This window comes from Prionailurus bengalensis, chromosome A2, assembly GCF_016509475.1.
Source record: "Prionailurus bengalensis isolate Pbe53 chromosome A2, Fcat_Pben_1.1_paternal_pri, whole genome shotgun sequence".
NCBI lineage: Eukaryota > Metazoa > Chordata > Mammalia > Carnivora > Felidae > Prionailurus > Prionailurus bengalensis.
In genome coordinates this window covers 56687919-56711671 of record NC_057348.1, presented here as the reverse complement: position 1 = coordinate 56711671, position 23753 = coordinate 56687919, and the positions used below count along the sequence as shown (strand labels likewise).

General features: G+C 53.3%; 2 protein-coding genes across 2 annotated transcripts in view; one reads left to right on the top strand and one right to left on the bottom strand.

The window, feature by feature from the left end:
• CFAP92 (cilia and flagella associated protein 92 (putative)) overlaps nucleotides 1-2884 on the top strand; it is a 71007-nt gene extending 68123 nt beyond the window's left edge. The window contains exon 15 of the mRNA XM_043588243.1: nucleotides 2771-2884. Within this exon, the coding sequence (XP_043444178.1) occupies nucleotides 2771-2805 (35 nt within the window). The 3' untranslated portion in view covers nucleotides 2806-2884. The remainder of the gene's footprint in view (nucleotides 1-2770) is intronic.
• Nucleotides 900-23753, bottom strand: part of ACAD9 (acyl-CoA dehydrogenase family member 9) — a 46029-nt gene continuing 23175 nt past the window's right edge. Inside the window, exons 3-18 of the mRNA XM_043588244.1 lie at nucleotides 22844-22945; nucleotides 18788-18894; nucleotides 17739-17839; nucleotides 16599-16677; nucleotides 15425-15599; nucleotides 12743-12816; nucleotides 9269-9344; nucleotides 8430-8500; nucleotides 8053-8172; nucleotides 6788-6916; nucleotides 4766-4845; nucleotides 3909-4035; nucleotides 3616-3693; nucleotides 3024-3152; nucleotides 2316-2388; nucleotides 900-1463 (exon numbers count right to left, since the gene is read on the bottom strand). Coding sequence (XP_043444179.1) covers nucleotides 1363-1463; nucleotides 2316-2388; nucleotides 3024-3152; nucleotides 3616-3693; nucleotides 3909-4035; nucleotides 4766-4845; nucleotides 6788-6916; nucleotides 8053-8172; nucleotides 8430-8500; nucleotides 9269-9344; nucleotides 12743-12816; nucleotides 15425-15599; nucleotides 16599-16677; nucleotides 17739-17839; nucleotides 18788-18894; nucleotides 22844-22945 — 1622 coding nt within the window. The 3' untranslated portion in view covers nucleotides 900-1362. The remainder of the gene's footprint in view (nucleotides 1464-2315; nucleotides 2389-3023; nucleotides 3153-3615; nucleotides 3694-3908; nucleotides 4036-4765; nucleotides 4846-6787; nucleotides 6917-8052; nucleotides 8173-8429; nucleotides 8501-9268; nucleotides 9345-12742; nucleotides 12817-15424; nucleotides 15600-16598; nucleotides 16678-17738; nucleotides 17840-18787; nucleotides 18895-22843; nucleotides 22946-23753) is intronic.

The window sequence follows — 23753 nt, the reverse complement described above, 5'->3', positions numbered from 1 at the left end:
AAGGAAAACTCGGAAACGGCAGGTGGGAAAGGGAGATTTGAACCAGGGGCCCCAGCCTTTGAAACTCAGCTGGATGCAGAGAACCAGCTGCTTCCAGGGGCGACCATGACTCCAGGCCTACAGTGAAGCCCCCTTTCCCGAGGACTGCCCTCGGGGCGGGAGGTCTGAACAGATGCTTCCCTGGCAAAGGTGCTCCATGCAGCCTCCGGTCCTGGCACTATACTAGAAGGTTAGTACTCTCCATTTTGTACAGAATGCTTCCCTGCGAACAAAACACTAAGAACGTCAAGTTTCACTGGAAAGTCGCGTCCAATGTCACAAGATTTGTAAACTTTTACCTCTTGAAGATTAGTTCCCCAAACCCTGGTGGAGTGCTCAGGCCAGCCGTCCGCACAGACTGACTTGAAGGGAAAGGGAAGGGCCTGGCCGCCTCCTCCCACCTCCAGGTGATGGCCAAAGAGGGCTTTCTGGAGCCCCAAACTTCTCAGGACGAGGTGAAGCCTGGAAGCGTGCCAGTGTGAGCACGCAGGGACCAAGGCATCTGGCTAACAACATCAGAAAAGAGTCTAGAGAAATGCAAAGGTCTATTAGTGTCACCTCAAGATTCCTTTTTGTCCCCCCTTCAAGAGTGAAGGCCAACATCTATAGAGACAGGAGACAGGCCCCAGGCAAGAAACAGCATATGCTGTCATGCAGCCGACCATATGGTTTTCACCCATCACCCGAGAAAGCCCAGAGACAGGGACTTGGTACTCCCTGGAGCATTGTGGCCTGGGCACCTGCCCCTCAGCATTCAGGGCCTTCCTCTTCCTGCGGGGTGAACACAAAGGAACTGGAGGCCATCACCAGAGGGGGGATCCCAGGGCTCTGAGGAAAAACGTGACCAGTGCGGCAAAGGCTGAAACACAAACTACGTTTCCTGGTTTTCGTTAGTTCCCAGTATATGTTTTAAGTGTATACGTTCCACGTACACAGTTGGCAGGTGGTTTCTTGGAGAACGCACAGCCCACCAGAAGAATGTGTGGTCCGGCAGAAGCAGCTCCCCAAGCCCGAAACAGGTCCCCGCCAGCCTCGTGCCACAGGCAGTGATGTCTCCCACTAAACTAGCAGAAGCCCCTCAAATCCCAGGTGTCACCAACTGCCTTCTCTCCGTTTCTTCAGCACCTGGGATCAGGTCAAGCAGCAGGGCCTGCAGGGCAAAGCCTAAAGAGGTGCCTTGAGGCCAGGAGAAGGCCCTTTTGGTATAGACTGGGAAGAAACGGTTCCACTTGTAAAAAACCCCAAGTCCTCCACCTTCTGGAGAAAGAGTTGTCCAGCGACGGGCCATGGCTTGGGGGCAGCAAGGAACACTGTCCTCTTGCTTCAGGACGTCCTTTCCAGGGGGTGGGCACAGATGTAAGCTCGCTTCTCTAGGACTTGCTCGGACACTTTCTTAATCTGTTCATCTAGATTTTCTGGAGAATCTGGGAGGAAAAAAGAATAGATTTGTGATAACAGAAATATTCCTGGAACTTTTTTTTTTTTTTCAAAGAACAGCCCACCCACTGTGAAGGGAGTCCTGAAGGTGACCCTCTTCCTCCAAACCCCCAAGGAGGTGATTCTGGCTGCAGGGAGAAAGGAGGGAGAGGGGCTTCATCCCATAAACCAAAGGGTTCATCCTGGTAACCCCGAAGAACCCTGGATCTTGTGGGAGCAGGGGCTGGAGAAGGACCCTTTCCCCAGGCAAGCCTGCCAGAGGAGCAAGCGTGTCTCCCTCCACAGCACGTAACAGACATGCCAGCACCCAGGGCCAGGAGCTGTACACGATCACGGGCTCCTCTCCTCCGTCACTTGGCAACAGGGGTGGGCTCTGCAGGGGACACGTGACACAGAGCCTTGAGGCCAAATGACCATAAGGGTCAGAAGAAGACTATGAGCCGGGTGTTCCCAGACTTGGCCAAGTGGCTACAGTAGAAGAGGAGCATTCCAGACCAACAGCTGCATGAGCCAAAGCCTGGGAGTTCTGCTAGAAGGCAGACTGATTTTCCCCGGAGTGCAGGGGGTGAAGAGGCAGGTAAAACGCTGCCTGCCTTTGCAAACCTTCACTAGGCAGCTGCCAGACTGGGGCTAGGCATGCTGGGCAGACACCCGTGGGGACTCTGACAGCCTTTGCTCCTGCCCGGCAGGCCAGCCCAGTTGACCCTCTGTCACTCAAGGGAGAGGTTGGTGAACAGCCAGCAGGCCCTGGGAGCCTGACAGGGGCCAGGAGCAGCTCACCATCAACAGTCACCTGGAATTAGACCCTCCCCTCCCACCCCCAAGGCCACCCTACTTACACTTGTCCAGCTGGGACAGGGTGAAGAGATTCTGGTAATAAGCTTCGGCACAGAATATGTTGGCCAGGAGAACCTGCCAGAACCAAGGTTAAAGAGTTGACATAGAGACCTAGAGATGACATAGGGCACCCCTTTCTGGTGTGTGAGCTTTAAGGAACTCCATCAGCCAAACTAAGCAGCTTGGCTGGAGTCAAAAGGCCTTGCTCAGGAGCCAGAGTCGTTATTCTAATTCCAGCCCTGACCCAACTAGTTAGCTAATTATGCGACACTCTGAGCCTTAGTTTCCTCTGTGGCAGGAAGGCCATCATAATCCTAGTGCCCACAGGCTATTGTGGGACAATGCATACGGCAGGTGCTCAGTTACGGCATCCGGCCCCTTGGGCAGGGTAAAGAAGGCAGCCGGAGGAGGGCACAGCTTTGGGACCCTCCTCACTCACCCACTCCTCTTCCCTCAGGTAGGAAGACAAAAGGGAGTAGCCCTGTGTCCTGAGCAGCACAGACCTCCTCCTCAGAGCTGACCACCAGTGCGGGCCACGGCCACAACTCAGCAAACCAGCAGCCTCCTGGACCACTACCGGGCTGAGGCCTTTGACCTGCCCAGTCCCTCGCTCCTAAGACTCCTTGACTGGGTCATGCCGCTCGCTGACACCCTCCTCCAACCACTGGCCTCATTAAAGTTCAGAGGATTAAGCGGGCAGGGAGACTTACCTCATGGTCATGGTTGGGGAGCCCCACTCGGATGGAGCGGCTGGCCCGCGACAGCACCGCCGTCATGCCGTACAGATTGATGAGGATGTTAGCCACCCGCTTTAGGATCATCTGCTCCTCCACGATGGTCTGGGAGCACAGAGCCCAGGGTGGAGGCTCGCCACCCATGACCTCCCTCCCTGGGCACATCTTCACCCACCTCCAAGCCTCAATTCATGCCTAACACAGCCTCTCCCTTTGGGTTGGGGGAGGCTGGCTCACCGGTTGCCCGGTTTTCCCTTCCGTCTCAGTTTGGGCAGGGGTCAAGGTGAGACCAGGTCCCAGGAAACTGAGACACAGGCTGGTGCTTACTGTGCTTCATGTCACCGGGAGCAGCAACAGCCCTAGATTTGGGCTCTAAGGAGCCTCTCTCTGCCTGGAAGGCACCCACCCAAGTGGCCCCTGGCACAGCCAGCCCCACCCCATGCCTCCATGGTGACCAAGATTTCTTTCTAGGCCTGGTCCCAAAGGCGGACACTTCAGACAGCCCATCTCCCTGGCTCCCAAGTCGGAGGGGGCCTGCCCTCCCCAGACCTGGCAGGGGCCCAGGTACCTTGCCAAAGCGGAGCAGTAATGTCTCCACAGTGCGGCCAAAGTAATACACATTCTCCTCAAGCTTGCTGGCGCTGTCCTAGTATGTCAGAGGAGTGTCAGAGGAGTCACTGCTCAGTGTCCCCTCCCCATGGTGCCCATCCTACCCAGACACGGCACGGCTGGGGCTCTGGGGCCCAGGCTCTGCTACCAGGCAGGGGCCATCTTCCCCAACGCCCTGGGCACAGCCCTCTGGAAAGGGACATCCCCCGGAAGGGCACCCAGATGGGGGGTATGACAGCTGTGCCCACTCACCGCGACACTGGGGTGCACAGCTCCCAGCTTCCCTGTCAGCCCCATGTTCACGGTTCGGCCCACGGAGTCTCGAAGCTTCTGGCTGATGGTCTCAATGACAGTGCTCACATTGCCCCGTTTAAGCTCACTGCAGAAAGCCCATGGCCCCACGAACTCAGGCCCCACTGCTGGTTTCCACTGCCCAGCAACAGGGTCCCTAGTGGCACACCAGAACTGCAGGGCACCTCTTCCCTAGGACTATCCAAGGCATTAAAGGGACCTACTCAAGACCTACATGCCACCCGCCCTGGCCTGGGCCTGCTGCACGCCTGTCAGAGAGCAGCTGGTCCCTCTGAGTGGAGCCACACGAGTTCTCTCCACAAGCAGCAGTCACAGCCGGCCCCCAGGTGCTCTCGGGTTAAGGAGTCTGCAAATAGTCTCAGCAACCCGTACGGGGTTCCAGCAGTGATTTCTAATTGCTCTGAGCCCATGACGGGGGTCCAGGGGAGCCATGAGGGAGAGAAGGAAGTGGTCTCCTGTTAGCCTGGGAGCCCAGCACCTGAGGGGTACCTCTCATTCCCTAGGTTCTGAGAACACAGCTCCCTGCAGTGTGGGAGGCAGGAGCTGCCAGTGGAGGCGGCCCGTGACTTCCTGAGGCAGCGGACCCTCCCGTCACTTGCAGGTGCAGGCCAAGCTCTGGAGCCCAGCTTTTAATTTCAAGGCTCCTGTCCCCTTCCCTTCCTCCAGCCAGCCTGCGACTGAGCTGAGCACTGCATGGCTTCACCGGGACAGGGCGGCCTCCCTCCTCCAGATGCCCTGGGATGGGCCTCTGATGGGCAGGTGGGACCCGAGGAGCAGACAGTGGGGCTGGCACCTACTTGATCCTTGCGGTCAGGATGCGACCAGCGTGCTGCAGGCCCGTCAGGGCAATGTACATCCGGAGAATCTCGTTGGTTCCCTGTGGCCAGCAGTATGGAGGTCAGAGGCTGCCCCCTCGGGATAGCCTTGCCTGTGCTGTGCACGTGACTGGGTAGGCCACACCACTGCCCATCTGTCAGTGCTACAGAAGCTGCCGTTTTTGGAAGCAGCCTCACAAAGGGAGCAGGGCTGTGATCTGAGGGTCAGGGCAACACGCTGGCTACCACCTCCATGGGGAGGAGTTGCGGGCTGACCAGAGAACCATGGCCTCCCTAGGGACCCACCAATTCTCTATGACCAACTGCACAGGAGTCATTCCTTTCTCCAAGCCTCTACTTTGGCTTCTTTATGAGAGAAGCCACTTTCCCCAGTGGGGAGGGATGCTGATGCCCAGGGCGCAGCAAGTGCTGTGTGGGCACCACCAGATTCCTCAGGGCAGCCTCCGACCGTGCCCGAGTACCAGGTGTCAGTACCTGCTGCTGTGCCCATGCACACCACTTACTCCCCGGGATTATCTCAGGGAGCCAGTGGGGTTGCGGGTCACACAGCCAGCATGGGGCACTGAGCGCTACAGCCAGGCTGAGCCATGGACGGGAGACTCCCATGGGAGAGGAAGGAGAGCTTGGAGGACTGCAGGCCAAGCCATGCCCCGTCTTGCAGTCTAGACTAGAGCATTTGCTTCGCACCGAGGGGTCCGTGCCCCTCAGAGCTTCTGCCCCACCCAGTCACACAGGATTGAATTCAACCAGGCCGAGGGAACGGGGCCTCGGAAGAAGCATTCCTGGGGCAGCAGGGATGCGATGCATCCCCGTGCCCTTGGGACTCGTGACTTCAGGCTGGTCACATCCTGTGTATCCTTAGAAGAAGGGTCCTCTTCTAAGAAAGAGGACCACAGGGGCTGGGATATGGGGAGCACACCCTGAGGCCTTCCCCTCAGTTGGTAGCCCAGGAGCGGGGCCCCACCTGCACGTGGTCTGAAGGTGGCCCTTCAGAAACCACACCAATTGTTCAGGCTCCGAGCCTGGTCCATGGGCCTGCCTCTCTTACAGCCTGCGTGCATCCTGAAATCCCATCCATCTCCACAGCCTCTGGACTCAACTTCTCTCTTCTGCTGCAGGCACCCGGCCTCTGGTCTCACCTCTGCAACCCACCCCCAATGTCAGCCCCAGGGAATCTCCCACAACGGGAATGTACCCGAGTCACTCCCTGCCCAGAAACCTCTGACGGCTTCCAGCACCTTCACAGTAACATCCAGACTCTGCTTATTGGCCACGGTCCTCCACAGCCTGGCTACTTGCCTCTCCTTCTTATCTACCTTCTGCCCCAGCTCCCCACAACCAGGACTATCCGCTGCTCCCACAAAGGTTTGCTTACTCTACCTAGTGCTGGCAGGCAAGGCCCTGTCTGGGCCTGGCATACTCCATCTCCTGTGCCTGGCCCAAACCACCCTCCCCTAGGCCAGGCCCAAGTTGTTTCTGCCGCCAGGGGCCCAGTGCACTTGCTTCCTGAGACTTCAGCTGCTCTAGGGGGAGGGGCACCTCAGGCCCTCACTGCACTAGTTTGGCCGTGCAGTCAGACCATGAGCTCCCCGAGAGCTTCTCGGCGGCCCCCACATCCCCTTTCCTTACCCCACTCAGCCTCTCCCCACTCACTGAAGTCCCTCTTTAGGCTTGTGAGCCCATGGAAGGAGGCAGTAATTAGAGAGGGAGCGGTCAGGGCTGGGGAAGCCCATGGAGAGTACCCTCAGCTGCTTCAATACCTAGAGAAGGAAACCCAGACCCAGAGAGAGCCCTGGAGGCAGAACCAGGCCCTCCCATGAGATCTCTGCTTGTCTCAACATAGCCAACGGAAGTGGCAGGCTCGGAAGAGGCCCTTGCTTGGCCCCTTGGCCTCCCCTCCACGCCTGGGGAAGGGGCTCTGTGAGGAGGGACAAACGAGAGCGCTCAGGGTGGGTGGTGGGGGGCGGAGTGGCGGGCACTCACCTCGAAGATGAGCAGGATGCGGGCGTCACGCAGCATGCGCTCGTACGGGTAGTCCCTCATGTAGCCTGAGCCCCCGAGGATCTGCAGCGCCTCGCTCACGCACTGCCAGGCACACTCTGAGCTGAACACCTGCCACAGACCCAGGACACGGTCAGCACGGGGGCGGCAGGGCCGAGTCCCTTCCACGAGGGGGCCTTAGCCAGGGCGGGGTGACTGGGCACGGAGAACTGGTCTCTAGGATGAGACCGACCCTGTAGCAGCCCCGATGCAATCTCCCGGGGAGGCCTCAGGCAAGTCCTTTGCTTCCTGGATCACAATGGCCAGCTCTGGGCCCCCACTCACCGTGACTCCTCCTACCTCTGAGGCTTCCTTACAGTGGAAGGGGCCACTCTACACCTTCCACAGAGGAATCTCCTGTCCTCCTCCACGAGGCCCGACCCTGCCCGCCCAGGCCCTTTCACCCACAGCTTGCCCCTCTGCACGCGAGCTGCTTGGCCCGACACCCGGCTGTGGGTGACACAAAGACACGTCTGTCCACACGTGAGCACCCAGACAGCAGAGTCACTGTCCTGCTCGGCTGGGAGCTCAGCCTCTGGGCAGGGGCTGCGTCCAGGGGCCGTCCCTGTGTCTGGCTGTCGGTGAAGGATGAGGGGGCACAGTGAATGCAAAGTGCCTGGCACAGAGACCTACTGACGGTGCCTCTAAAGCACCTCGAGACACTGCATGGTCTCTCCTCTGAGCTCCTCTCACCACTTCTCCTGAACCAGGGATGCCTCTTTTATACTGGAGCTTAAAAAAAAAAAAAAAAAAAGACACTCCTCACCACCCCCCTCCCCAAAATGAAGGTACTGAAAACTCCAGTATTTACCCAAAAAACAGGAAGGCTGAACACTCACAACAAAAGTCCTAAGAAAGCTTGGCTGCTGTTTTATACTGACGTGAAATTACATACGTGGCCTAGATTTTTCTCTCTCTGCTACAGACCGGAGACAACTTGGCACAAACTGTGCTCAGGAGACACTGACCTGTCCTAGAAACGCACTCAACTGGGCACTGTTCTTTGCTGCTTCTCCTATGCTATCCTGGTCTCTCCACGTGCATCCTAGGGCGGTACCTGGCACATGGTGGGGACACCACAGATACTGGGTCGATGATAAACTGGCCTATCAGCTAAAGAGAAGAGGAAGGTGGCAGGCCAACACTGGGTCTGAAAGGCCACAGCTAAGGAGCTGTTCTTGCTCTCTCCCGGGCTGTGCGGGGATTACCTTCACCATGGCAGCCTCGATGGAGCAGTCAGGAAACCCTGGTCGGTCCAGCATCCCTGCGGTGAGGTAGGCCATACTTTCCATTACATAAGCCTTCTGAGCCATCAGGGCAAACTTTTCCTGGGGTGTTCAGAAAAAAACACAATCAAGAAACAATTTGCATGTGCTGAGACCCAGATGTGCCAGCCAGCAGAGAAGGCAATTAAGGCCAAAGCCTCGGTGCCCAAGAGAACCAAGCCCCGGCATCCTGAACAGGGAGGCACGTTATCTCGCCATCTTCCGAACCGCTGCACGAGAGTCCCCAGTACAGACCACGAAAGCATACGTGTAACGCCCACACGTGAAACCAACACACGCAGCACCCACAACTTCAGTACCTGAATTAATCCAAATTCGCTGAGGTTCTTGTTGAACTGTTTCCTTGTGCAGGCATATTCGGCAGTCATTTCTGGAGAAGAGCAGAGTCATCACAAACCATTTTCTGGCTATCCTAGAATGATCTCCTAAGGCTATCATCAAGTCCCTGCGAACACTCAGGCAGGAACTATGAGAAGCAGGTCGGCTGAGACCAAACGCCCTGCAAGATGGCGCTGCCCCTTCCTAGTGTATCTGGTCAGAGGAGCGGCCGTCCACTCTCCGGGTGCCTCAGCGGTGGACAGGGGCACAAGCACAGAGTTTAGAGTCGGGCCCGACCCTGGTGCTTTTCCTTACCAGATAGTAGGCCGGGCCAAGCAGCCAACATCCCTGAGCAACACTACCGGCCTCCTAGCATGGCTGCCAAGGTTATCAGAGAGGAAGGTGTAAGGCACCTGGCGAGAGCCAGGACCCCAGAAGCACCCCGACAAGAGGAGCAGGCTCACGCCTGTCCCAGCCGTCCCTCACCAGAGCAGGAGGGCAGCCTGTTTTGTGTATAGCTGTGAACAGGCGCCCAGCTCTGAGGTCACCTGAGAGGACACGGCAGCCTACACCGGCTCCCCCCATCCTTTGTAAGTAAAACAGAGGAGTGTGAAATGGGAACATTAGCCACCTGGGCACAGACTGACTACAACTTTTGGTCTAAACCAAAGCCCACGTCTTAACCTGCAGCTGGGCTGTCTGTCCAGTGGCCTGGCTCAGCACCGGCCTGCTGCGAGGACGTGGCAGAGCCTCCGGAATGGAGTGGGGGCCGCAGGAGCAAGGTTGTGCCACAAAAGGCTCCTGTCCCCAACGTACCTACCGATCAGTTTCTTGAGCATCCCAGCCACAACGCTGCCCATGCTGAACCGCCCACTGTTGAGGATGTTCATGGCCACCTGCAGGCAGAGTGGGGGTAGCTCACTGGGACTGCACTGCCCAAGTGTCCTGCTCACCCCTGCTGTACTGGGAGAAGCCCAAGGGCCAGACCACAGCACTGCTTGTCTATTTTTACCAGGTTTCATGAAGACAAAAGGCAAGTCGGTACAGAATTCTGTGGCAGCATCTGGGAGAGTTGTTCTGCCAATCCCCACCGGGCTGGGAGAGAGAGTAGTCCCCACACGTTACAACAAGGTAACTCAATCACAAACATCCTTGGAGTCACTCACATTATTCCAGAACAGGACAATTCTTAGTCCTCAGAGGAGAGGAGCAGAAACTAAGACCTACCAGGTACCCCTGCAAGCTACTTGGACTTTCCCACCACTCCTGAGAAATAGTGACCTGCCACGCCCCTACCATGCCTGTGATGCCTCAGAGGCAGGCTGGGGCTGAGGGCAGAAGGAGTCTGTGAACACCACAGTTTTCTTAAAAGCTCAACTTCAAGTGTATTACAGCTTTTGACTGAATGCTTATAGAGGACTTGGGTGAATAAATCATGCAGCCGAATCTGAATTTATGATCACTTGTTAACCTGAACAGGAGAATCTCAAAGCAGACTTTGTGAGGTTGGCAACAACTGCTGGGAGGGGCGAGTGCGGTTCCCACGGGAATGCGGGAATAAGACCCAGCCCTGAGTGCTGGATGGAGAGGGTGCCATTATGCGCCACCACAGTGTGACAGACACCCAGATCCTGCCCTGCTTCCTCCTGGGCCACCTCCGGCCTCACACTCCCTGAGTCTCGGGCCGTGGGTGTGCGCCAGTCTAGACCTGCCAGGACTATGATGAGGATGCGAACGCCCCACCTTCATTCCCTCTGCCCACACAGGCTTGCGAAAGCCGGCTCACAGTTTTACGAATGAAATCCGTTTCGTGGCCTCTTCAGAGTTTATTCTTAACCTCATTAAAAAAATTGATTTTGAAGGAAAAAAAGATTTGAGATGAGGTCTCATTCCCCAGAGGACCAACGACCTAACAGATCTCACCGTTTCTCAAGAGGGGCTCCTGAGCTCAAGTGTCAATCCTACTTAACCCCGGGATCCACCCCCTGCCCGTGCAGTCCCAGAATGCTGCAACAGCATCCCTACTGCAGACCTCTCCGTCCATAATTTCTAAGCTGCATTCTACATCATGGCCTGCCCACGAGCAAGACACATACTCCACGCTTTCAACAGCCCCTGCCCGACCATTCACTGCCTCCATGCCTCAAAGATCTGACCATGGACAAAACCTCTGACTGTCCACAGGAAGAGGCTTACTTTTCTCCCACATCAGACAGGCAATGTTCCCCTGGCCTTTGCTCATTTTGTGGTCTCTGGAATCACTCACTGTTTAGTGTTTAGGCTAACTGGCAAGTAATCCTACTAATAACAAAGAGAGGGCTTTGGAAATCTTTCTTTTGTATATTAAAACAATTGTTTTTTTTTACCTACCATGATGGGAACAATGTGTTAATGCAGTGTGGAAAGGACTAGGGCAAGGGGCACTCCCACACGCCGCTGGTGGGTGGGCGCCGGCCCAACTCCCCACGCAGCTTGGCAGCAGGGGCCACGAACTAAAAATGTTCGTGCTCTCCCACCTGGCAAGTCTCCTGCTGGATGTTTAAACCCAGGACAAGTGTGTACAGCTACAAGCAAGGACATACACCACACAATCTGGTTCTGAGCAGGGAAGGTGTGCGAACAGTACTGCGTGCCCGATCTCAGGGACTGGGAACATCAAAGGTGCCGTCCCAAAGATATTCTGCACCATGAAATATTAGCAACATATATTCACTGGCACGAAGACAAGACTGGAATTCTTGGTGAGCGAAAAAACGACGGGCTGTATTACACAAATGGCGTTACCAAATATTTACGAGATGGATGTTCTTTAAAAAGATCAAAATCTAGGAAGATAAGCACCCAAACCGAACGATGAATATCAACTCTCTTGGAGTCAACCTTCAGTAATTTCATCTTTCCCATCTACATTCTCTTACCTGCACAGAACATCCGGGATAAACATACCATCGTGTGCATACAACTATTCCCTTTTTGTCTGCCCACCTCTAAAGTCCTCTGGTAGACATTTACCGGGCAGCCTTGGGCCAGGAGCTTTGGCTAATGGCACTCATCAGATTCTTGTAACACCCAGAAAGGGAGAAAGGTACTGCTGTGATCCCCGCTTCATAGCCAAGGTGGGAGGGGCTCCCCAGGGCAAAGATGCTTGCCCGGGTCACCCATGAAATTAGGGCAGGGCAACAGTAAAGACAAATAGCCCAGTATAAAACTGCGTAAAGAAGGGGCGCCTGGCTGGCTCATGTGGTGGAGCGTGCAACTCTTGATCTGAGGGTGGCGAGTCTGAGTCCCATGTTGGGTGCAGAGATTAGTATTGGTGAGGATGTGGAGAAAATGGACCCCCTTACATCGCTGCTGGCAACGTAACACGGTGCAGCCACTGGAAAACAGTCTGCAGTTCCTCAAAAAGTTAAACATATAGTCACCACATGGCCAGCAATGTTGCTTCTAGGTATATACCTAAAAGAACTGAAAACACATTGTTCACGCAAAGACTTACACGTGCATGTTCACAGCAGCATTATTGACAATAGTCTAAAAGTGGAAACAGTGCAAATGTCCATGAGCTGATGAATGGATTAGCAAGTGTGGTGTATCCACACGATGAGTATTATTCAGCCACAGAAAGGAATGACACGTGCCACAAGGTAGGTGAACCTCGAAAACATTCTGCTGTGTGAAGAGAACCCAGACACAAAAGATCACATATGGATTCCGCGTATGCGACGTTTAAAATAGGCAAATCCACAGAAACAGAAAAATAGCGACACCAAAGATGGTGAGAGGAGCATGAGAAGGTATGGCATTTTTGGAGTGATAAAAATGTTCCAGAATTAGACCATGGGGATGGCTATACAACATAGTGAATATATTAAATACACACCCATGTGTACATTTGAAAACGGTAAATTTATGTTATGTGAGTCATGTCAATTAAAAATACTAAATCTGACTCCAAGAAAAATTAGGGCAGGGACTCAGGACCCAGGGTTGTGCATTCAGAGAACTGGAGCTTCTTCAACGCCCACTGGCCTGCTTTCTTACCCTCGCTGGAGAGAGGACTCCTAACCCTCCTCAAGGCAAACAAAGCCTTGCAGAGGAAGGAGATGGAGTTCCAACTACACACTCCCTCTTCTGGGAACCAACTCTTCTCAACTCCGATTTCCCAGTGGAGAATTATGCAGTCACCTGGCAAATGCACTGGTCGGCCACAAACAGGGACGGTACAGGAAACTGGGGGGCCAACAAGCTAAACCGTGAAACCGCAGCCCTTACAGGGCCTGCTCTAACCACGCACCTTAAACCCGCCTCCGACTTCTCCAAGGACATTCTCGACCGGCACCCTGGTGTTTTCAAAATGGACCTCACAAGCTGAAAAAGATGAAATTGCAGGCTTTACTTGACAAATGCAAACCATTCTGCACTTGACCCATAGGCACAAATTCATTCACTCATTCACTCTCCAGCTACAACAGGACAGTACAGAAAGACAAGGGTTTTGTCCGCGTGGAGCTCATACTTTGCTAGGAACGTGTTGGTGGTGCAAGTGCTACAGAGGAAATACATAGAGCATGGTGGGGACGCCTGGGTGGCTCAGCCCGTTAAGCATCAGACTCTTGGTTTCAGCTTGGGTCCTGACCTCACAGTTTGGGAGTTCAAGCTCTGCATTGGGCTCTGAGCTGACAGCATACAGCCTGCTTGGGATCCTCGCTCCCTCCCCACCCCTCTCTCTGCCCCTCCTCTGCTCATGCTCTCTCTCTAAAAAACTTAAAAAATATATTAAAAAAAATAGAGCATGGTGACAAAATCAGAGGTTGGAGAGGAGGTGAATAATATTTTTGACAAGGGCTTACATCAGGATTTTCTAAGCTGACATTCAGCAGAAATGTGAAGGAGGAGCAAGAGGCAAAGGCGGAACAATGAAGTGGACAGCACAGCCTTTGTAAGGTCCCTGTATCTGATGGGAGTACGGGTCCCACTTAGCTTGGATGCAGCCACACCCTACGCTGTGACTCTGTGGAAGTGGACTGCCTCTCCCTGTTAGCTGTTGCCAGGGACACACAGCTGACCCGACATGAGCCGAGGCCTTAGGTGTGAGCCAGCTTGGCCCCAGGGGCCGTGATCTACTGTGAGGAACACATGCCCCAACATGGCACGCACATGGCAGACACATGGCAGACAGGGAGCCAAACCACAGCCTGAAGCAGGCTGAGTGAGAGGACGGCTCCCTCTGTCAGCTCAGTGCTGGGGTGGCTTCTCACAAAGGTGACGATGGTGACGGAGGACGAGCAGACCTTGAAGTGAGGAAGCACTTGGTGTGCAGAAGCAGAAAGCCAAGGTCAAGGTGACAGAGGCAGGCAGAGAAGGGAAAAAGCATGGCAGTGGTGATGACAGAGGCAGGACAGAACAGGGGCTTTTGACCCATGTTTTCTGTAGCAGCGTGCTTTTGCACGTTGTCACATAAACACTGCAACTCCCAGCGACTTAACACTGGAAGAAAGGGAGACTCGGGACAAAGAAGGTCATGGCTCAAGAGCAGCCACATAGCAGGCAAGTCAAGTGTGGGCAACTGGGTCCACTAACCTTTTATTCTACTATTCCAACAGCCTGGTCGTGAAATACAATGAAACCTCCACCTCTCTGGCCGCCGGGTCCTAGCTTACCACCTTGGCTGTGGGGCCAGGCGCTTGTCCCAGTGGCTCGAATTCCTTCACCAAGCTGCGGAGTGTGGGAAGGACTCTGCCTCCCTCTCTGACCTCAACTTGTGTCACTCACTCCACTCTTGCAGGGCCACTGCATGGTCCCAGGGGCACCACCTACCCTGAGTTCAGTGTGGACACTGCCCAAGCAGTGGGCAGGCCTGCCACCCTGCTCCCTCCCCTGTCAGGGCCCCCTTTCCCTCACCAGCACGCCAAGCTCTTTACCTTGGGCCTTTGAGCGTGCTCCTTTCCCTCTGGGAACATGGCAGGAGCTAACCCTGTCCTGCTTCCGTGTGCACTAAGCATCGTACAGACGTTGTAACACCTCCTTCCCGTGTCACATTACTAGGTGGGTTCTGTTATCACCCCTTTCCTTTAGGTGAGGAAACGGAGGCACGGGAAAGTAAGCTAGCTGGTTCAAGGTCACAGAGTTTCTAGGCGGTGGAGTCCGGTTAGAGCTCAGGGCCCCTCTGACCCCTCTGAACCAGGCTGCTATGGCAAATATCGCCAGCCAGAACACAGAGTGGCAAAGAAGCAGGTCCAGAGGTGCCGAGGGCAGCATGCTGGTCCCCACATCACAGAGACCCCACGATCTAAACTAGGATCCCCAAGAGGCAGAGTCTTGTCAGGACTCCATGGCAGCACTGGGCGGGTACGAGGGAGCACCAGAGGAAGGAGGAGGTCCCAGGCAGGAAAGATGGGGTGTCCTGCAGTGGAGTGTTTCCTTAAGACACCTCTCTGCCTCTCTGGTGTCCGTTACACCTGCCTCACAGGATGGAGCGCTCCATGAGGCTGTGACGAGCTCCCGTGGAGATCGCCAGTGCCTGCTGCATGGGGAGGGGCACAAATGAGCTGAATGAATAAATTAGCTTCAAGGGCTCCTCTGCACTGCCATGAAATCGCTGTGGTTTTTCATTTTTGTTTTTTTTAATTTTGAGAGAGAGACAGAGAGAGAGAGAATGCACGAGCAAGGGAGGCGCAGAAAGGGGGAGAGAGAATCCCAAGGAGGTTTCTCGCTGCCAGAGCAGAGCCCAACATGGGGCTCGATCCCACAAACTGAAATCATGACCTGAGTGGAGATCAAGAGTTGGATGCTTAACCGACTGGGCCACCCAGCTGCCTCTCACTGTGGCATTCTTAACGTGATTTTGCGGACATGCTTATGTGAAACCAACACTATTTACATCTCATTTTATCTTGCATTTGGATGGGGCTGAAGGGCGGCTCTCTTTCACACACACACACACACACACACACACACACACACACACGCTACTTACTGTTGGAGCCACGTATGCCTAACTTATCCTCAGGTTTCCCGTTAGTGACTCCACCAAAGTCTCTCTCTACTATGAATGCTGTGATTTTGTCTTTTACTGAGCTTTCAGAATCAACAACCTGCGTCTTTGCAAACACGGTAAAAATATTGGCCAGTCCGCCATTGGTGATCCAGACCTGAGGGAAGAAAGAAAAAGGGCTTTGGAGAAAGCCAGACTGTTGCGCATCACCTCTCAGCTCCATCTTTGCTACAGGATGCTCCAGGGCCTGTCAAATTTCAGGCCACAGACGTAAAGCCCTCGGCTCGGGGGAAGCCAAGCCTGCACGGGCAGAAGACAGGGGATCACCACAGTCTCCCAAGAGCAAGGATCTCCCCAAGAGGCACAAGTGGCCGTGTGTGTGTGCACATGTGCACGGAAGAGACGCCAGAGGAACCGAGACGGCTCAGGCTCTAGAACGAGCAGCCAGGTTTCCTCAAGAAAACAGAGCAGGCGGGAAGGAGTGAGGAGAGGCAAAGAAGAAACGGGAAAAGGAGGGAGAGGGCAAGAGAGAGACTCCTCAACAAACTGCAATGTACGGAACCTGATCGGATCTGGGTTCAAACAAATTATTTGAAAAATAAGAAGGTACGAGACGACCAGAGTCTGGAATGCTGACCAGATATGAAGAAATGACCAACGGGTTTTTTTAAATAGTCTTATCTGGCCGAGACACACGCTCAGACCGTAGGGATGCGACCAGAGGGGGCAATGCTGACCGAAGAGACACGGTGGGCCGTCGGCGAGTAACTGCTGAAGCTGGTGACGGCTGCATGGAGCCTCACTACACTAAACTGTTGCATCTGTTTGAAATTTTGTGCAATCAATTAAAACACAAACACACAACACTAGCCCCAGCTACCGGAAGGCAGCTAGTTCTGCACAGGCGTGTAGGGTCTGGAGGCAGGAGAGCTTGCTTCCGATCCTGGTTCCGCCACTGAGCAGACACAGGCCACTGGCGAGTCACTTCACCTCGAGCCAGTTTCTTTTTTCAAAAAGAGCAGCATCCACCCAAGAGCTGCCAGTCAAGAGCTGAGGTGTACATGCTTTAGGATTCACGGGGTGCAGGAAGCGGTCAGTGCGTGGCAGAGGCCGTGGCTGAGACCCCCAGCAGGCCGCAGAGGCCACGGAGCGCTACCTTGGAGCCATTGAGGATGTAGTACTTCTTGTCCTCGCTTAGCGTGGCCCTGGTCTTGATGGAGGCCGCGTCACTCCCACTGCAGAAACAGAAACACGTGGCTGAAGCAAGTGATGCTGGGATGAACAATGTCTCTGGGGGGCTACAAATGGACGGTTTGGTACTTTAACATGGGAGTCTGCCGACTTAAAAATAAAGGGCCAGAAAGTAAATCTATTCGGCTTTGCAGCCCGCAGGATGTCTGTCCCACCTGCTCAGCTCTGCTGCTGTGGCACGCAGGTGGCCACAGACAACCTGTAAACAAATGGCGTGCTCCAGTAAAACCCTATTTACAAAGACAGTGGCCGGCCACCCTGGCTTTATCACATCAAAGAGTGGCAGTGTGGGGGCACTCAGCCGGGTTGGTTAAGTGTCCCGCTTCAGCTCAGGTCATGATCTCATGGTTTGGGAGTTCAAGCCCTGTATCGATCTGTGCTGTCAGCACAGAGCCTGTCTGGGATTCTCTTTCTCCTTATCTCTCTGCCCCTCTGCCCCCCTCCTCTAAAAACTAAAACAAAGACTCTGAAACAACAGGCCTAGGCTTTAAAAAAAAAAAAAAAAAAAAGTGGCAGTGAAAACCTCCTGGGCTTAGGTTTAAACACAGGAATGTGTGCAGAGAACAGGCTCATGTGAGCTCCTGTGAGGAGTGCAGGATACCCCCCGTTCTGGATGGAGCATGGCCCAAGTAACGGACTTGTCAGCAGAAGCCCTGAGGCCTAAGCCGGCTGTGTGATCTTGGGCTGATGACACAACCCCACTGAACTAAGGTTCCTAACGTGTTCAGTGGGGACGATACCACTTGCAAAGCTGCTTAGAAGCCTGAATGCTTATCCTGTGTAAGGTGTGCTGTGGACACAAAACAATTACTTGATAGGTGCTGTCAGGTATGTTGTCTCCCTCGTAAGTATCCACAGGACAGAGAAATAAGGTAAAGATAAGAGAACTGGCAAGAAAAGTTGCTGAGCTGACTCTCTGGAAGATTCAGGGAGGGAAGAAAGAAAAGCCACGAGCTATGAGCCAAAATCCAGAGCCCTCATCCCAGGGTGCCCTGGGAAGGTTCCCCAGAGGCTGCCGTGCAGCACCTCTTGTCAGGGGGCAGACCTGGAAGGCTCCGTCAGACAGAAGGCGGCGATGTGCTCTCCAGATGCCAGCCTGGGCAGGTATTTGGCTTTTTGTTCCTTGCTGCCGGCCAGGATGATCCCCTAAACCAAACACACACAGGCTATCAGCTGTGGGGAAAAGAAAGTGTGAAGTGTGCTTGCAGAATGTGGTCCCTTCTAGAGAAAATACTTCACACAAGAAGAAACACTCTGAGCTCAGAGCCAGCAGCCCCAGCTGAGAAATGAACAGGTGCTGATGAGTATGGGAGCCAGACTCAGGGACTGTCACCACCAGGCTGGGTGGCCTTGGGCAAGGGATGTCCCCTCTCTGAGCCTCCATGCCATCAACTCCATGTCACTGGGGATAATCCTACCCACCGGGGAGGGGTGTTGGATGATACATGGGAGTGCATAAAGAAGATGTGCAGTCAATGTCAGAACTGTCCGACCCCTTCTCAGTCGGTGCCCTGGGGAGAAGTCCGCTCTTTCCACCGATGACCGCTTGGAGCACAGGTTGGGGTAGAGGGCCCAAGTACACTGTTCACTTGGCTCCCTTCACTTTCTCCATTGAGCAGAGACAGCCTGAGTAATGGGACTGTCACCGAGTGTGACCGTGGACCTGCCCAAAATGCTCCAAGCCCAGAGGTGAAGAAGACACGTGCACAGACAGCAGGGAGGGGAGGACATGCTCAGGCCCCTAGTGACTCTAGAGCTCAGCAGGGGAGGCTCGCTTCCAGCACGAGGTGAAGACAGGCTCCTCAGGGTATCTGATGTGGGCCTCAAAGGATGGGTCAAAGGCGATGGGGACAGGAGGATTCCAAGGGGAGGGACAGTGTGATCGAAGCACCACTGCTTGTGTGGGGACCCGGCATCAGCCGGTGTGGCCGGAGAGAGGAGGTATACCAGGGGGCTGCTGCAGGGGCCCCTCCAAGACCCGACACGGCGAGCCCAATTCACTTCTTGGTAAAAACGAGCAAGGCTCCTGCCTCAATGCCACCGTGTGACTCCAGACCAACAGAGAGCATCAGACAGAAGCCATAGACACTTGACCTTGAGGCCAATAGCCTGGTGTGCTGCTAGGGTCACGGCGATCGACCCATCCAGGCCGATGATTTCTCCCATACGCGCATACAATGTGTTGGAGAGGCCCAGGCCACCTGAAGAAAAAACAGACCAGCTTTACTTATGGTCCAGCTCCAAATTTCTCCCACTGAAGGCAAAGACCCTGACTGTTTTATCTGCTTGTAAAGTAATACCAGATCACTATTTTAAGAAGTCATACTTACAGAAAGGTAGGAAGAAAAATTACCCATAAACTTACCAGAGCATTTTTGTGTACCTCCTTTCAGATTTTTTTAGGTATATAAGCATATATTTTTATCATAAAAACATAACATTTAATACAAAAAGAGTACCTTCACACGCATTAAACCATTTAAAATGTTGTGAATATCTTCTGTCACAGACCTAGATCTTTATAAACAAGACAGCTGTCTAGCATCCCACTCCTGGTATCCAGTGGACTCCAGGGCTGGCCCCTCTGCCTCAGTACTACTGACATTTTGGGATGATCATTCTTTGTTGTGGGGGACTGTTCAAAGTACCACAGGATGTTTAGCAGCAACCTATAGCTCCCCCTCTCCCAGTTTTGACAACCAAAGACATCTCTAGACATTGCCAAACATTCCCTGGGGGGTGGGGGGGGGGTAGTAATTCACCCTGGATGGAAGTTTTCTAGGAAGAAGACAAAGATTTAAAAAAATAAAAAACTCCATTGAACTCATGTATTTTGCATTTCCTCTTCAACCTCGAGGAGGCTGGGTGGCCCATGTGCATCTTAAAAGTGACAAACTGCGGCCCAGGGTCATGTGGTCAACACGCAGCATAGCTGGGCCCTGAGTTCGGATGGGGTCCTGGCCCTGGAGCCCCCTGCACGGCCCAAATGCGGAAGGTGCACATAAAGGGGAGGGCAGCCCCGACTGACGTGCAGTCCCCTAGGATCAGTACCCAGGGAAGGCCGGGGCTCCACGGTATCCCATCCCCACGCCCCCTACTCCATCTGTGCCTCAGTTGCAAACAAAAGTTTTGGTCTTACTTGTTTCATATACTGAGGGAGTCAGTACTGTTTGTTTAAAAGAAAAGGGCTGGTTGGGGGCGGGGGGGCACCAGAGTGCCTCAGTCAGTTAAGCATCCAAGTTTGGGTCAGGTCATGATCTCATAGTTTGTGAGTTCGAGTCCTGCGTTGGGCTCTGTGCTGACAGCTGACAGCCTGGAGGCTGCTTCGGATTCTGATTCTGTGTCCCCTTCTCTCTGTAACCAGCCCCCCCACTTGTGCCCTCTCTCAAAAATAAATACATAATGTAAAAAAAAAATTCTGATGCTTTTCCCCTGATGTAAGTATCACTACAATTGTGGGGGAACGCAATCACATGGAGACAGATGACGGGTAGGTGGAGACGGCTGGCTGGGGAGGGGCTGAGACAGGAAACGGTCACACACTGGGCAGCACACAGGGGCCTGGGGGAGAAAATCCAGGCTCGGTTGGCAAAAGGGCCCCCGTTTTCCAGGATGGTGGTTTCCAGCCAGTCTTCAGAATACTCCAGACTGGGAATGTTACCCTCAAAAATTTGGGGCCCACCCATAAGGTCGTGCTTGTCTTAAAATTCCCAAGAAAGGATAAAAAAGAGAAAGAAAAAAGAAAAGAGAAAAAAAAGGCCCAAACTTGTCACAGGCAAGAATGAACATTTTCACACCAGAGAACAGCACGTAAACCAAAACGAGGGGTGCAGAGTTGTCCAACCTCATGCCAACACACACCCCCGCCCACACGTGCTGGCACAGAACACACACGCACAGGTGAAGTCACATCCCAAACGGACACAAAGTGTCTGCAGAAAAAATGAAGTCCTTTTCACCAAGCAAGAGGGAATTTAAAAATGCTGCTGAAGGGGAAATATACACTATCACTAACCTGTGTAGGTCTAGAGGCTTTCTTCCCCACTTATACTTTCTCCAAGCGGCTGGTTGGTAGGTACGTATGTATTTATAGCTGATGACAGACCCACTTTAGCTCTCTGGCTCTGCCTGCACCTTCGTTCTGTTCTAGTATTTACCAAGGACCACACACCACGGGGGACAGTGTCCCTTGTGAGCTTGGACACGGGCAAGCCTCCCAAGTCTGGGCAGAGCTCAGTCTCCCCCCACCGCACACAGAGGCTACAGGTTTTGGCAAGGAAACCCAGGACATGTCGTGTCCTCTGCAGCCGTGCATGCTGCCACGCCCTGCCACAGGGGATGCAGCGTCACTGATGGCTTCATGGCCTCTGCAGGGGGCTGTTTTTACACATGTAGGGATGTGAGGAGAGCTATTTCATAAAGGACAAGTGACAACTGTTTAATCCCTTAATATGCTGTAATAAACACACATGTAAACTCACGGTTTGTGAGTGCAAGCCCTGTACTGGGCTCTGTGCTGTCAGGGCAGAGCCTGCTTCAGATCCTCTGTTTCCCTCTCTCTCTGTTCCTCTACCGTGCGTGCACGCTCTCACTCCCCAAAATAAACAAACATTAAAAAAAAATATGCCTCAGAATCGGGGCACCTGGGCGGCTCAGTAGGTTGGGTGTCTGACTCTTGGCTTCAGTTCAAGTCATGATCTTGGGGTTTGTGAGTTCAAGCTCCGTGTCAGGCTCTGCACTAACAGGGCAAAGCCTGCTTTGAATTCTCTCTCTCTCCCCATCTTTCTCTGCCCTCCCCCAAAATAAGTAAACTTAAAATACACACACACACGTTTCAGAATCAATCCAGCATTGCACTCCATTACACCTAGTTGGTCCTAAATGTTCACATTTGGTCTCAGACTGGACCAGCTCCAGACTGGGTACCAGTGGGAACTTATTCTGTAGACACTGAGGCCCCCCAGGGGTGCCTGGCTACAGAGGTGGGAGAGGAACAACACAGGCCTAACTGTAACTTCTGGAGATAAACCAGGTAGGGAGACAAAATACTGAGAAAAGCTCCTGACTTCTGAGTCTTGCTCTGCAAAACCTAACTCATGACCTGGTTGGAAAAATGCCCGAAATATTAAATGTCCAAATGACCAGCTCACAGACAAGAAACAGGCCCAGGTCCTTAAAGCACCATCAACAGCTCTTAGCTGATCAAAGGGGGAAGCGACACCAGAGAAGGCTCAGGCAGAGGGCTCACAGAGTAATGGGTGCAGGTTACAGGCTGTGGAGCCGGGAGCCACACTTTTATGTCGAAGGGGACTGAGTGTGCACACACCCGTGTGTGACTGTATTTTGCTCATGTGACACTTTCTCTATTCCTTGTGCCCTTCACCCGCCCCCCCCCCCAACTTCTTGCCTGTCCCCTTAACCCTTACAGAATTTAGGTCACCAACTCTAGACTAGGCAGAAGAAAGAGGGAGAGTAGTAGTCATTGACCAAATCTCAGAAGGCAGAATTACACGAGGATCCTGGGGAGAAAGACAGGGTCTTTCATTTGGGGGCTAAAAATATCACTACAATGATCCAGGAATTACAGGGACAGTCCGTGCTTGAATGTTCTCACTGATCTAGTCTCCTGTCTCCAGGCACCTGTGTCCTATAGCCATGTGCCTTATTCCTCTGCACCAGGATGGGAAGCACCCTGGTGGATCCTGACACCTGAGCTCTCACCCCACAGTCGTCCCTCCCACAAAGGGCTCGCAGCTCTGGGGCAATTCCTTTGCAGAGAGACCAAAGGGCCTCACGGTGCAGAAGACACTGAAATCAGCCAATGAGGCTCCGAGGTGATACACACCTCCTTCTCTGCCCCGCAAGGACCTGGAGAGCATAGGCACCCTGAGCGGACCTGATCCATGTAGAGTGAACAAAGTACAGGCCTCAGCAGCTCTTCCTGCCCCAAAGTCCCTTAGTCCACACACTCACCTGCCAGCTACCCGAGATTTGATCCACGATGTGGGTTTTTATTAATTCCAGCACTCTCAGAGCTTGATCTTGGACATACTGCATTTAAAGGCCACCTTTCCCAAACAGAACCCTTTTTTGGGGCAAATATGAAGCACTTTCTTAAGAGCCAGCAGGGTGGTGCTTTCCTTTACTTACCATATTCTTCTGGGACTTGCATCCCAAAAAGACCCAGGCTCTTCAGTTTTTCTAACGTTTCATCTGGGATTTTTTCCTCCCGGTCAATTCTTTGAGAGTCCACTGCCAAGAGAAAATATTTGATTAAGTAAAACAAAAGCTATGTTTAGACAAATAAAAGTAAACAGAACAATTTCCCCAGGGTCAGAAACTTCAAAACGGAGTGGTCTGGTCAGTTACTCAGCAGGTGCTCAAGCTCACCTAATTAATCAGCCCAGCCAGGACTTGATTTTGAAAAATGACCAGGGGTGTCTGGGTGGCTCAGTCGGTTAAGCGTCCGACTTCGGCTCAGGTCATGATCTCGCGGTTTGTGAGTTCAAGCCCTGTGTCGGGCTCTGTGCTGACAGCTCAGAGCCTGAAGCCTGCTTCAGATTCTGTGTCTCCTCCTCTCTCTGCCCCTCCCATGTTCATGCTCTGTCTCTCAATAATAAATAAACGTTAAGAAGAAAAAAATTAAAAAAAAAAAAGAAAGAAAAATGACCAGTACCAGGTAGTGTTCTGTATCTGGGTGCTATTCACATGGGTGTATTTCCTGCGTAAAACTCCAGCAAATTATACAATATAAACTTTTCTGAAGGCATACTCTACCTGAATTTTTTATTACCATTACCTTCTAGAAAATTAGAAAATAAGCATGCATCTTCCAAAACTGTCCAAAAATGTGAGGCTAGATAGCCAAATTCTGGGCACCATCTGGACCCACATTCACCTAGTCTACAGAAATCACAACTGTTTCACCACAGCCCACAGGTTCTGAGGGTGGCGTAATCTGTTTAACACCTACTCACTTCCCTTAGAGCAGAATGGAGCAACCAGCGGCATTAAGTCTATAATCGTGCACTTTATACATACACAATTTTGCCTGAAGCAA